Source organism: Panthera uncia, chromosome A2, assembly GCF_023721935.1.
Source record: "Panthera uncia isolate 11264 chromosome A2, Puncia_PCG_1.0, whole genome shotgun sequence".
Taxonomy (NCBI): domain Eukaryota; kingdom Metazoa; phylum Chordata; class Mammalia; order Carnivora; family Felidae; genus Panthera; species Panthera uncia.
The window spans coordinates 121,930,831-121,943,529 of record NC_064816.1 but is presented as its reverse complement, the minus strand read 5'-3'; the positions used below and the strand labels follow the sequence as shown (position 1 = coordinate 121,943,529).

General features: G+C 44.0%; 1 protein-coding gene across 2 annotated transcripts in view; it reads left to right on the top strand.

Moving 5' to 3' along the window:
* AOAH (acyloxyacyl hydrolase) overlaps window positions 1-12,699 on the top strand; it is a 170,047-nt gene that overhangs the window by 50,901 nt on the left and 106,447 nt on the right. For both annotated transcript variants that reach the window (XM_049641702.1, XM_049641703.1), the window contains exons 6-7: window positions 7,305-7,364; window positions 12,530-12,600. In XM_049641702.1, the coding sequence (XP_049497659.1) occupies window positions 7,305-7,364; window positions 12,530-12,600 (131 nt within the window). The remainder of the gene's footprint in view (window positions 1-7,304; window positions 7,365-12,529; window positions 12,601-12,699) is intronic.

Below are 12,699 nucleotides of genomic sequence, written 5' to 3'. Positions count from 1 at the left end.
ATATGACAACAGAAGTAGAGTGATGAGGCCATCAGCTAAGTAGGGGGTGCAGCCATTAGACACTGAGGAGGCCACAGATTCCCACTGGAAACTACAGACTGTTAGCCCAGCTGACACCTGGTTTTAACTTCCTCAGACTCATTTCAGACTTCTGACCTCCACGCTATGAAATAGTAAATTTGTGTTGCTTTAAGCAAAGTAGAAAACTAATACAAATTAATTGTGAAACCTTGGGCAAGACTTATCTAGCAACCTGAATGCAAACAGAATAATAGTCAAACAACAACAACAACAACAATAATGGATTATGTTGCAAAACAATTGGCCTAAAACAACCCAATGACTGAACCACACTCACTATCTAACTAACCCAATGATTTGCTAGAAATCATGGGGTTAAACAGTAGGACAATTTCCTGTAATAAGAACAGCCCATAGAGTCTAGCGCTGGAGAGCTTCCTCACATACACAGACGCTAGGGAAGAAACAGTCAAAATGAAACAAAAGTGTTGGTTGTGAAGCCTTGGACAATTCCAGCACTGGCTCTTTGACTTTTTATCTCTAAAGTGGGATGAGAACTGTTAATCCCTGCCTGGCTGAGTTGGTATAAAGTGTAGAGATGCAGCATAGACAATGCCTGGGCACAGACGTGGCAGCATTGAAGAAAGAACCTCTGTACGTGCGCATTGATGCTGCTGGAGGTGATGGTGGTAAAATCAATGAAAATAATGTCGGGGGAAAAAATATTGGGATGGGAAGAGTGCCATTTAAAATAATGCTGTTTAAAAAGGTGTTGTCTTGGGGAAAGGATGTGGATAGTATGATTAAATATAGTGATGGTACTAATAGGAAAGAAGAACATTTAGCTAATGGTAAAATGAGTGTGAGGAAGAGATATTCAGTGATCAAAGGGAATGGATTTAAATATAGTGGCTTTTTTCTTTTACATTTTCCTTCCTCCCTTCCTCCCTCCCTCTCTCCCTTCCTTCTTCCCTTCCTCCCTTCCTTCCTTCCCTCCCTCTTGTCCCTGGAAGAAGAAAGTGGGATGAACTGACTTCATTCTTTCCACACATCTAGAAATCGTAAATGCCCTTCAGAGCTGGGAATTGTCAGAACATGAAAATCAAATTGGGCTTTGGTGTGCCTTATCCTACATATTGGAAAATAGCCACTGTAGGATACAGCGGAATGTAGATACAATAATAGATGAGCAAATCCTACTCAAAAGCCAGATATGACACTATTTGATAAAACCTTACAAACAGAGGAGCTTCCTGCCTTTGTCTTTTTACTGAATTGAAGTCACCTCAAAGCACTTTTCCCCCCTTTCTCTTGGCTCTACTAGTCTGCCTTACTCGGCAGTTATTTATGTACTCACTGCCTCCAGTGGGTGGTCAAATCCTTGGAGACAGCTTCTCTCAAATCTGGCTCCATTTGTGAATCAACTTATACAATTAAATTTAGAGGTGTGGAAAAGCCTGTCCTAATGAACTTTTAGAAAAGATCCGAATAGATCAGTGATCTTCCCCCACCCTCAACACCTCCCCACCCCTGCATAATGCCTGCTCTTGGACAATAAAAAACATGCACCTAAAATCTTCATTTCACTTCCCAGGGGCTTTCTCCTTTGTGGGAACCTGTCACTGCTGTCAAAAGTGTGAAGTGAACAAAAGGCACTTTCTGTAATTTTTAAATCTACTGCTGCTATAATTGATAGTAGAGAACACAATCACTAAAAGTTATTCACGGTAGAAACTTGTGCCTAAAAATACTATTTCTCTTTACTTCCTTCACTCCTAAGTGTACCAGAATTTAATTCTTTAGCATCACAAAACCTGAGAAGACCCAATTAATGAATGTGTCTTGTCCAATTCACCAATACTCCCAAAATGTCAAGAGAAATTATACTGAATTCTGGAGAATCCCCGGTACGCTATCTTGTTTACATTTTCCCCTACCGTAGACAATACAATGCTATGCTTTGGCTGAAACATTTAAATGTTTGGGAAATGCTTTTCTACATAGTACTTCTTACCACAAAGCGGCTGAAAGCCTTGAAAATACTAATGTGTGTCATGGCTCTCTCAGAGGAGTATTTAGTTCGCAGATTTCCCAAACTTTTTTAACTTAAAACAACTTTCTTGTCTAGCATACCTATTAACGTCCCCCAGAGGGGGATTAAAAGCATGGGTTTTGTGCCAAAAGGGTCTGAACTGAATCTGGATTGTGCCACTCATTGGCTCTATGACTTTGAACTTTATCCACTCTAAGACTTAATTTACCTCATCTATAAAATAGGAATAATAATTATTACTTAACTCTTGCTACATTGTATTCTAATTACATTTTATTTCCGATCTTCTCTCCCAGGTTATAACACCCTTGTTGAGAAGATTATGTCTCATTCACTATTACATCTCTAGTATGTAATATGTCACACAACATAGACAAACAATAAGTGTTTGTGGAATGAATGAATAGAACGAATGATTGCACAAAGCAATGACTGACTGAACGACTATTTCTTTCTCTTTCACTATCAGTCACATGCTGGCTGTTATGCTTGTACATGAGTTTCACTGCAGGTGCGTAGGTCCCTGGTGTACAGAGTCAGTTCTCTCCCCTGACCATGTGATCCTTTGCGTTAAACCATCCACATTCCATGTGAATTTCCCTTGCCATTCCCTTAAGCCTCAATGAAACCTTAGAAGTCAAATTTCTTTGCCTGTGTTAAAATTTTGGGCTTATTTCATTCTTAGAAAACAGTGTGGCAATGGTGGGAAAGGAGTTGGAGCCTAGAGACTTCAGCACCATTAGCTCTGCTTGCAGAACGACCATGGTTACAATATGTAACCTCTCTTCTCTGTTTTCTCATCTGTAAAAGGGAAAAATAATGCTTTCCTCTCAGGGTCGCTTTCAAGATCATGGAAACAATAGCATACATTTTTGGAGGCTGATGTTGTAATTACTGTAATTTTTCCAGCTATGTGTTGGTGGCATAACAACCCAAAATAAGTATGTCAATTGTTAACACTAATGCCATGCTTACTATATGCAAAGCACTATTCCAAGTGCTATTTTGTTCAATACTCACACACGCAAATGCTGTTATGATCCCCATTTTGCAGATGAGGAAAGTGAGGCTTGGAGTGCTTAAGTACCTTGCCCAAAGTCCCACAACTAGTAAATGGCAAAGCTAGCATTCACACCCACAAACACTCTAGAGTCCAAATGCATTTTAAATAGAAAATAACAACGGAGACCATGATCTACTATATATTTAAATATCTTCCACTGAAGATCAGTAGTTACCAAGCCTCTCCTCTTGTCTGAAGACTTTGGGCTGGCTCTGGTTTGGAGGAACACTTAAATCATTCTAGACAAAAGTGTTCCGTGAACTACCATAGATTTGTGTTCCTGTGTGCTCTGATGATGTTGCAGACGGTCAGCCTCTCTGTTCTTGTAGCCTACTACGACACCATGCCATAATGTCCTTGGAATTTTCCAAGTTCTTGAGTAAAGAAATCCAATATACGTATCCATGGTTCTTCAGATTCTAAGCTCCCATGCTGAGGGCTTATATCTTGCAAGCCGATGTGAGGGCCTCTTCAGTAACCCACTCATGAGGATGTTAAATAGACCCTGGAGGGAATTTGAAGTGGTAATAAGGGGGACACTATAACCAGAGGGAGAAAGTAATGAGAAACTGGAAGGAGTTAACCATAAAAATTTCAGGATCAAATGAGCACTTCAGAACCAAGCCCCTCATTGTTGATGGAGAATCTGGCCATGCCTCAGAAGATTGCTCTAGCCGAGTCATAAACACCAGTATGGCTTCCAACCAGCAAAGTTTTATAACCAGCTCACCATCTATTCCCAAGTTCTCTCTCCAACCCCCAATTACAGTTGCATCTGTATTCTGAGTTTTAATTTTTCAGGGGACAGAAGAGTGGTCCTCATACTTTAGAAACGATGCCTTAAGCAGTACATTGCCAACAGTGAAAGGTTACCGGGGAGAGATAGCAATTATCTTCATTTGCACATTGCTAACAATTTGCCCATTTGCCTATCATAATGACAAGCAAAAAATGAGCTTTTCCAAATGTCTTTGAATCCTTACATCCATTTTCTTCTGGAGGAAAAAGATCAGGCCTGGTATCTAGATTCTCTTTTCTATGTTGGCATTTATGCACTTGAACTGTGGAAGAAAGTGGTGCTCTGGTTGAGCCAGTCTATATGAACCTGCCCTCGGGCTCCCAGGGGCAACCCCAGAAGCATCGTCACTCACAGCACTAGGGGGTCAGAAGGCATTTGGTGAAACACTTGCCACTTGGCTTTTTGTTTGTTTGTTTGGATTGCTTGTCTTTGTCCCTCACTACACATTGATCCCCTCAGAGAACTGAGCTGGATGAAACTCAGATTACGTCTCTGAAGGGGATCCAAGCAGCTTGTCCTATGAAGACTCTGCCAAGGCCATCTCTCTGGCCCCTTGCACTCGCAATGCTCATTCCTGGTCTGTCTCCTCGCCAGACTGGCAACTCTGGGAGAGCAGGAATGTCTCTTCACCACCAGATCTCCAGGGTCCTCACTGCATCTCTATGCTGGAAGCATGTTTTTGTTTTGTTTCAGTAAGAAACAGGGCAACATATATTGAGTTCTTCTTTACAAAGCATTTATTGCTGAATTTGTGCTCATTATTGAAAATTTAGAAAACACAAGAAAGAACCAAAAGGAAAAAGTTGTCACTCACAAGTATGATGGCAAATTTCTTTGCAAGACTTTTCTTCTGTGCATGTAAAATCTAGTAGCCTGTTTTCCTGGGTTAACATAATATCATAACTATTTTCTTTCACTTTTTATTTCTATATGTGTTGAGCACCTAGCATGTAGCAAGGACTGTATTAGGCTTGAGCTGGGCTTTAGAACAAAAGAGGTATTTCCAAGGCAGAGAAGCAGAGGGCATGTAATTAAGGCAGAGGGGCACCAACAGCATGTTTCAGTAACGCAGAGAATGACTTTTAGGCTAACGAGAGCAGCCAAGAAAGGGCACCACAACAGAAACTTGCACTTAGATCTAGTGTCCGAGATGCTTAGATCTCTGCCTGAGATGCTGACTTTCCAGAGAGTTTCCAGGATTTGTCAGAATTTCCAGAAAAAGCCAAAATTGCATTCATGCATCTATGTTTTTAAAGTGAGGATTTCATTGGTCTGTTTTGTCCCTGTTGTCAGCCTATCAGAGTGGACGCTGGGTGTGGTGATGGAGCCCAGTCTGCAGGTGCCAATAATGCTGTACCACAACTTTGACCCTTTGTGAACTGATCCTAAGGAAGTCTAGGGAGTCCTAGGGAGAGGCTGAATGACCAGACCTGTGGTGGGGACACTCAAGGGCTCAGGGGCACAATTGTTCACCAACCGACATGTTAGCGTTTCAATGTTTTAAGAATCATACATTGTACGAGAGCGTCCTGGTGACCAGACTGACCTGGAGAGCAGCCTCCTTTCTCAAGTAGCTAACATGCGCTCTTAGATGTCAGCGGTCCTGCTGCCTCTGACACAAGAGCCATGGTTTGCCATCCTTTGAACTTGAGCTGGAGGAGTGTGATTTGGGGCAGAAGCCAGGGAGAGGGTTTCAGAGCCAGCCCAGAGAGGCTGTGCTGTGGCTGGCTTTGCTACCTTCCTTCCTGAAGCACCTGCTGGAAAATCCATTCCAACCCAAGTTCACATTGAGCATTCATTCCTCTGCCCACGTTCACCCAGCATGGCTGAGGTCTTCAGAATACTACGGAGCTCTGTAATGGAAGAAGGTGTCTCCCAGGAGGGAAGAATCCACAACAGAGTCAAGCAGGGACACAAGTCCTGAACATGCATTAGCAACAATGGTCACATCTCCCAAGAGGCCTCTCCTGCTGGTAGCCACCTCCAAGGTCCCATTCCAGTACCTGTTTTTTCTTTTTCTTTTTAAATGGCTATTTATTTATTTTGAGAGGGGGTAGGGACAGAGAGAGAGTGGGGGGCGGGGAGAGAATCCAATTAGGCTTTGTGCTGTCAGCACAGAGCCCATCGTGGGGCTTGAACTCACAAACTGTGAGATCGTGACCTGAGATGAAACCAAGTGTCAGATGCTCAACTGACTGAGCCACCCAGGTGCTCCTGGTACCTATTCTTTCTGCTTAAGTGCAGGGACAATGTCCTCAGTTTCCTGCAGTAAGAACCATGACACTCTTCCCTAATCCAGCTTCCTTATCGATTAGGAAGGGGAAATCTAGGGTTTGAGAGACCAAAGTTTCCTAACCAACTTATCAATTATTGAGTGGGGATTACTGGGGAAGGCTCTGGCCTAGGGCTTTACATAAATGATGTCCCATCATCCTCACAGCACCCTTATGAGGTAGGTGGATATCAATTCCCATGTTGCAGATGATAACAAGAGGGCTTTCTTACATGTGAAGGACCTCTGTGGATACCGAAGGGCTCAGAGTATAACTTGCTCAACTAATAAACAGCAGAGCCGGGGTTTGAACCCAGATGTGCAAACCATCACCCATGCTCAGGTCTCAGAAAGCAGCACGAGGAAGACTGTGGCAGGGTCAGGACGTGTTGGGAGCACGAAAGCTCTGGGAAGCAGTGCTGGGAGCAAAGACCACCCCCCACCCCTCACCCCCAGGGCTACTTGTCCCCCAAACTGCCCACAAGTCTACAAAAATGGAATTCTATAACAATTGTTACTGGTCACAGTTAGCAAACTCTTTTTACTTGCAATGTAAACTAAGAAGATGCACTTGGATGCTCTAGAAATGGTGAAAAACGGGGATGTTGAACTGGAAGAGGAGGTGAACGAGAGACGGGGGTGTTACCCCGCACCACGCAGGTTCACCGTTGGCCACCTCCTGCCGTGACGCTTCCGGACCCAAGGATCGGTTACTTAGAGACATCAGCGTAGCTCGGCAGGCAGAGGTTCAGACTACGTCTCTCCAGACACTGGCGCTGCGATCATCAGCCAGTTTCTTAGCTTTTCTGCTTCTCAATTTCCTCATCTATAAAAAGGTCATCTCTCTCAGAGCTGTTGTGAAATTAAATAAGACCGTGTTTGCAAAGTACTTAGCACGGCATCTGGCACAGAGCAAATCCCTTAATAAAGATGGTTATTAGCATGAAATTGCCTTCTTGTGAATTATTTTATCACAAATCTACGGAATAATCTCTTCACTGCAAACTTACAGACTTTAAAGATCCTAACTTTGGAAAAGACATGGAAAGGAAAGATGAGACACAAGCAGTAATGTTGTCTAACTTTGTTTTTGTAGGAGGCATGGAAATTTACACTAGAGAAGGCGAGACAGATTGTCAAGAAGTCCCCAGCTCTGGTAAGCAACTGAGGAGAGTGCCTCTGTTCTCCTTGACGCATCGGTCTTCCCCCACCCCTGCTCGTGTGCCCCAAAGACCAGAGGCTACTCCAGATCCAAGCCTGCTTCCACCATTGTTGCAGTGAGGTTGAGGTAGGAAGGTGAGCCCCTCCCCCTTTTTCCGCAGTAGTGTTTCTCATTCTGGGCACTACGGACATTGGGGCTAGTTACGCCTTTGTTGTGGGCACCCTCCTGCACATCACAGCAGCATCCCTGCCCCCCACCCACTAGATGCCAGCAGCCATGACGCCCTTCCCCAGTCATGACAACCAAAACTGTCTCCTGCATTTGCCAAAAGTCCTCTGGGACTCACAGTTGAGGAGTGCTGCTCTCCAGTAGACCATTTTGGAGGAGGCTGTATCCTCCTGCCCCTCCACTTCCTAAATACTTGCCCTTGAGCTGAGCCTCGGTTTTCCTGTCAGCAAGATAGAGACAGCAGCAGCGTTCCTTTCTCAAAGCATAGGTGTGAGGACCAACAGAGCTGATGTGTGGCACGCCTGGAACTTACCAAGCACTCAATCAATACCATGTTTAGTTTAAATCATTTATCATGGAGTCAAGTATGGGACTTAGGCCCTGAATGCAAATCAGCCCCAAAGCGAAAAGGAAGCAGAAAAGAAAACCTTTAAAGAACTAGGTTTCCCTCGAGGCTGAAGGTCCTGGCAATAAGGAAGCATTCATCAGAGATGAGAAGGCACGGCCCTCGTCCTTGGCTTCTGCCTCATCACCTTGCTCGCCACTCACCCTGATGCGATATATCTCAGGTGGTATTGATTTGACAACACAGAAATAAAGAGGAGGAAAAGCCCTTACGGCTCGTCTTGCCAGATCTAGCAAATAAAAATAGGGGATGCTCAGTTAAATTTGAATTTCAGATAAACAGTGAATAATTTTTAGTGTAAGTATGTTCAGTGCAATATTTTATCTGGCAACCCTGCTCATGGGGGGCAGATGGGTTTTGATGTAAGGCTGAGACGTGGTGAATGGCACTATTCGGGCATTTCTACACAATCAATTAATCAATCACAATGTCTGTGTTGCCAATCATTATTTAATTCAGTGAGTAATTAAAGGCTAACAGCAGCCAGTTTAGCTAATCTGCTTAAGCCATTGAACAAGAAATTGAAACACCACATGAAACCCTTGACCACCTTCAGAACTCTAAACAAAACTAGAGAACAATACGGTTCTTCTTTCCTTCTTCTCAACATGCCTCTAGAAACTTACTCTCCCAGCGTTGTTAACTTCACTAGCAAAAACTGCCTTGGCATTAGCTCAAAGGCTAATTAGGATTTTACAATTTTTCATTTCTGTCATCAGAGTTGCAAGCATAAATCCATGGAGCAGGATTCCAGTAATTCCTTGTGAAAAGCCAAGAAAAAAAGTTTTGTTGTTTTTTTTTTTTTTCACCCAACAACAATACGAAACTCCTCAAAAACCTCTTCCAATGTATTTACCCTCTGGATTTAAGCGATCAAGGAAAAAGGAATCAGAAAATGCAAATAAGTGTCTCTGAATTAGTGCTCAGATGATATTGGCTGCAATTAATTCCACTGTGATGGCTGACATACCTGCAGACCCAGCTAGGATGCAGAAAGCAGCACACAGTAGGTTGCATGTCATTTCAGCGCAGTCTGTTAGACTGGGGGGAGGTTAAATATTGTTGAAGGGGATGTTCCAGAAAACATCTGCATCTCAGTGAGGCTGGCAGAAAACTGAGCATCTAAGGGCTTAGAGTACCTGAGTTATGGAATCAATTTATTTAATTCTCACAAAAATTCATACACAATCAATAATATTTTTGTTATCAACCCCGTTTTACAGATGAGAGGAGTAAAGACCAGATATGTTAAGTAATTCACTCATTCCATATAGCTAGTAAGTGAGAAACCCATCATTTAAATCCATATCTTGCTACTTCTGAGTTCCTACCTTCTCCACTATGCCAGTAGCTCTCAACCAGACCTCCTCAGTACTAAATTTCAGGAAGCACCATTCACATCACAGGCTATGTAGATATTAAAACTGTGCAGTGCATGACCTGTGCAGCTGTACATGACATCCCTGATCGAAAACCTACCAACTTAATAGAATCATCCTCCCCAGTGCAATTAAACCCAAGCAAAATAATACATGGCAAGGGCTGCAAAGTACTTCACCATGCAGAAATTCAACTTCAGTTTGGCTGTGTATGCAAGAATAGTTTTTCTCTCCCCTTTGGCCTTCTGTACCCCAGTCACCACATTTTTTCTTTATTCAACCCCTGTGTATTGTTCTGTACTCATTTAACACCCTGGTGTGTGGAAAAGCTCAAGATACAAGCAGAAACCAGTTTAAATAGATTGCTAAGTGAAGATGCTACATGACCTCTGTGCCCAGGGACAGCCCAGATTGAGACTTTCACTTAAATGGGATTACGTGCAGCCAGATGCAATATTTTAAAACCATTGCTGAATCAATCACAGCCTACATTTTGCCTCTGTCTAGCAAAGTTCAAATTGAAAGGAAGGGGCTGGCACACTACAAGGGAGGGTTGCAGAAGTAACGTCCCTCTGTGTCTGTCTCATTCCTCTTTGCAAGTAAATTAGAAGAGGTTAGTCTTTCCCATATTGTGGACTGAAAGGACTGGGTTATTAAAACCTCTGTCTCAATGGGAGGAGTTCGGGGTGGGGTTGGGGGTGGGAGACATCCCTGGGCAAGCCCCATGATCTATTGTCCACATCCTAGACTGAGTTTCTGCCCAATGAATGTCAAAGACAGCTGCAGCCTTCAGGTTGAATTCTGACAGTGAACAGCTGTGCAATTATAACATTTTATTCTATTTTACCTCTTGTGCAATAATTATAAGACTGTCCATATAATTTTTTTTGATGAATTGGTTACATCTGTGTTAAAATCTACCTTGTCATTAGGTTAATTAGACCAAGGCCTTCAGATTCAAGTAAATATTAAAAGATGTAGCTCGAACATTCAAATGCAACCTGACTTTGAACTCTGAATGTGTCTATATTTCCAAACTGCCACCGATGTTTCAGTATAATTTTATGTTGGCTTTTGTCTGACAGTCTGTCTACAGCTGGGTCTCTGGACTCAACCTTCTAAACACCCCTCCTTTTCACAACCACCCTCTCCTTTCATCTTTACAACCATGGTTCCCAACCAGTGGCAACTTTGTCCTCCGCACCCCTCCCCTGAGAACATCTGGCAACATCTGGGGACCTTTTGGGGCTGCTTGCATTAGTGGCTAGACCCTGGATATACTGCTAAACATCCCACAAGGCACAGGACAGCCCCACAACAAAGAATTGCTCAGCCCAAAATAGAAGTAGTGTTGAGATTAGAAACCCCAGGATCAGGCCTCAGGGTGTTTATCTGCCAACAGGTCCATCTGCCCCAGCTCACCTCCTCCAGGACACCCTCTCACCCCCAGAGTTATCTTTCTAAAATACAAATGTGATCTCTCTGCTTAATGTCTTCAGGAATTCCCCACAGGATAACACACAGTGCAGCATCCTAGACTTGTCCTAATGTCTCCTTCCCTCCATGGTTCACCATGTCCTCGTGGCTCCCTACACGCCAGCCAGGGTGAAACATTCGGCCGCCCCCCGAGGTGCCACACCCAGCATGATGATACTCCCATGGCGTCGCGTGGGGGGCTCCCTGTGCCAGCAGCCACGCTTCTCCTGCTTTGGTGATGGCTCCAGTAACCTGGGACTATGGTGAAATGTGGACTCTGCTGTGGGGCCTGAGACCCTGCATTTCCCAAAGCTCCCAGACAAGGTCAATGCTCCTGGTTGGTGATCACATTTGCATCAGCCAGGAGCTAGAGCAGTGGTTCGCAAACTTCAGCGAGCACCAGAATGACCTTGTGCAAGCTATGCAAACACTGGTTCCAGGGAACCACCCCAGGCTTTCCAATTCCTTAATTGGATCAGGGTGGGGCTCACACATTGCACCTGTGGCAAGTCTGTGGACCAGACTTGAGGTCACAAAGCCTAGAACATCTACCTTCCTACTTGACTTCTGGCTCATCTCCTGCCTCCTCCTCTGGGTTCCTAGATAGCCACGTTAATGCCTAGACCCCTGCAAACCTCACAAAGCATGCTAAGAGCTGAGATACTCACCCCTCCACCCCACTAGACGGTGACTGCAGTGAGGACAAGGACAGCCTCTTCTGTCTCCGTGTCGTGCATATGGATGGAGGCACCAATCAGGATTGTTTCTCTCATCCTAGAAAGTTAGGCAAACTTCACAAAGATACTTAAAAACTTCATTTATAATGTGAAAAGGAGGTTGCCTTGTTCTCCTCTGCCAGGGTTAATATATCACCAACACCACTGATACAACTCATAGCCACCTGAAGGACTCTGTAGGCTGGCAAAATCAACGATCTCTCCTCCTTCACCGATAAATGCTACTTTCTAACTTTTCTACCGTGTTGTCTTTTTCTTTCATCTGAGGAAAACATCATGGAAACCACAATCACTGTAAGAGTACCACCCAGTAAAAAGCCAGGGCTTTTAATTTGTCCCACAGCTAGAGAGTTCTGGAAACTGCTGTCTGAAATCCCTTGCTCATGAAGCTTGAGGAATTTCATCTCCACACCTCACCTGCCCCCACTTCCTGCCCACCACCCCCGCCCCAAGGAAAGGGGACTTCCTTCTTCCTCCTCCCCAAGGCATGTCTCCCCATTAGTCTTTATTTTCTCTCCTAATAGGCTGGGCTTATTCTATTTGAAAATGTTCTTTGTTTCAACCCTTTCCCAAAGCCTTGAGTACAAGGAGGGAGAGGAATGTTGTTGCCCAAGTGGGATGGACCACGAGGGGCCAGATCCTCTAGGGAAGAAGTGGAGAATACGTGAAGGTAGGAGTGGCTGGCTGTGTGAGGAAGGGGGAGCCTTCAGGCTGAGCCCCCAGCAAGAACAAAGGCACAGAGATGGAGTGAATATGGAGTGTGGGCACAGGAACAAGAAGTAAATTAAGTTAAATACAATGGCCCAGTTTCTGAAGGAAAGAGGGTCCAGAAATCCAGACTATAGGGCCGGCAGGAGAAGAAGGGCCTTTACAAGTTGTGGGGCTATTCCTTGAACTAAGCAACTTTTTTGTCATCTTTTTTTTTCTCTCCAGAAATATTCCAGAAGCAGTGCTGATATTTGTTCCCTCCCGTTTTTGGCCAAGATCTGTCAGAAGATTAAATTGTATGTATACTATTTCTATCTCCCCAAGTATTGGCATGAGATGGCATCTTTGGTTGTCTCTGTTTTCCAGTGACTGAAATGATCGCCAGATGTTAAAAG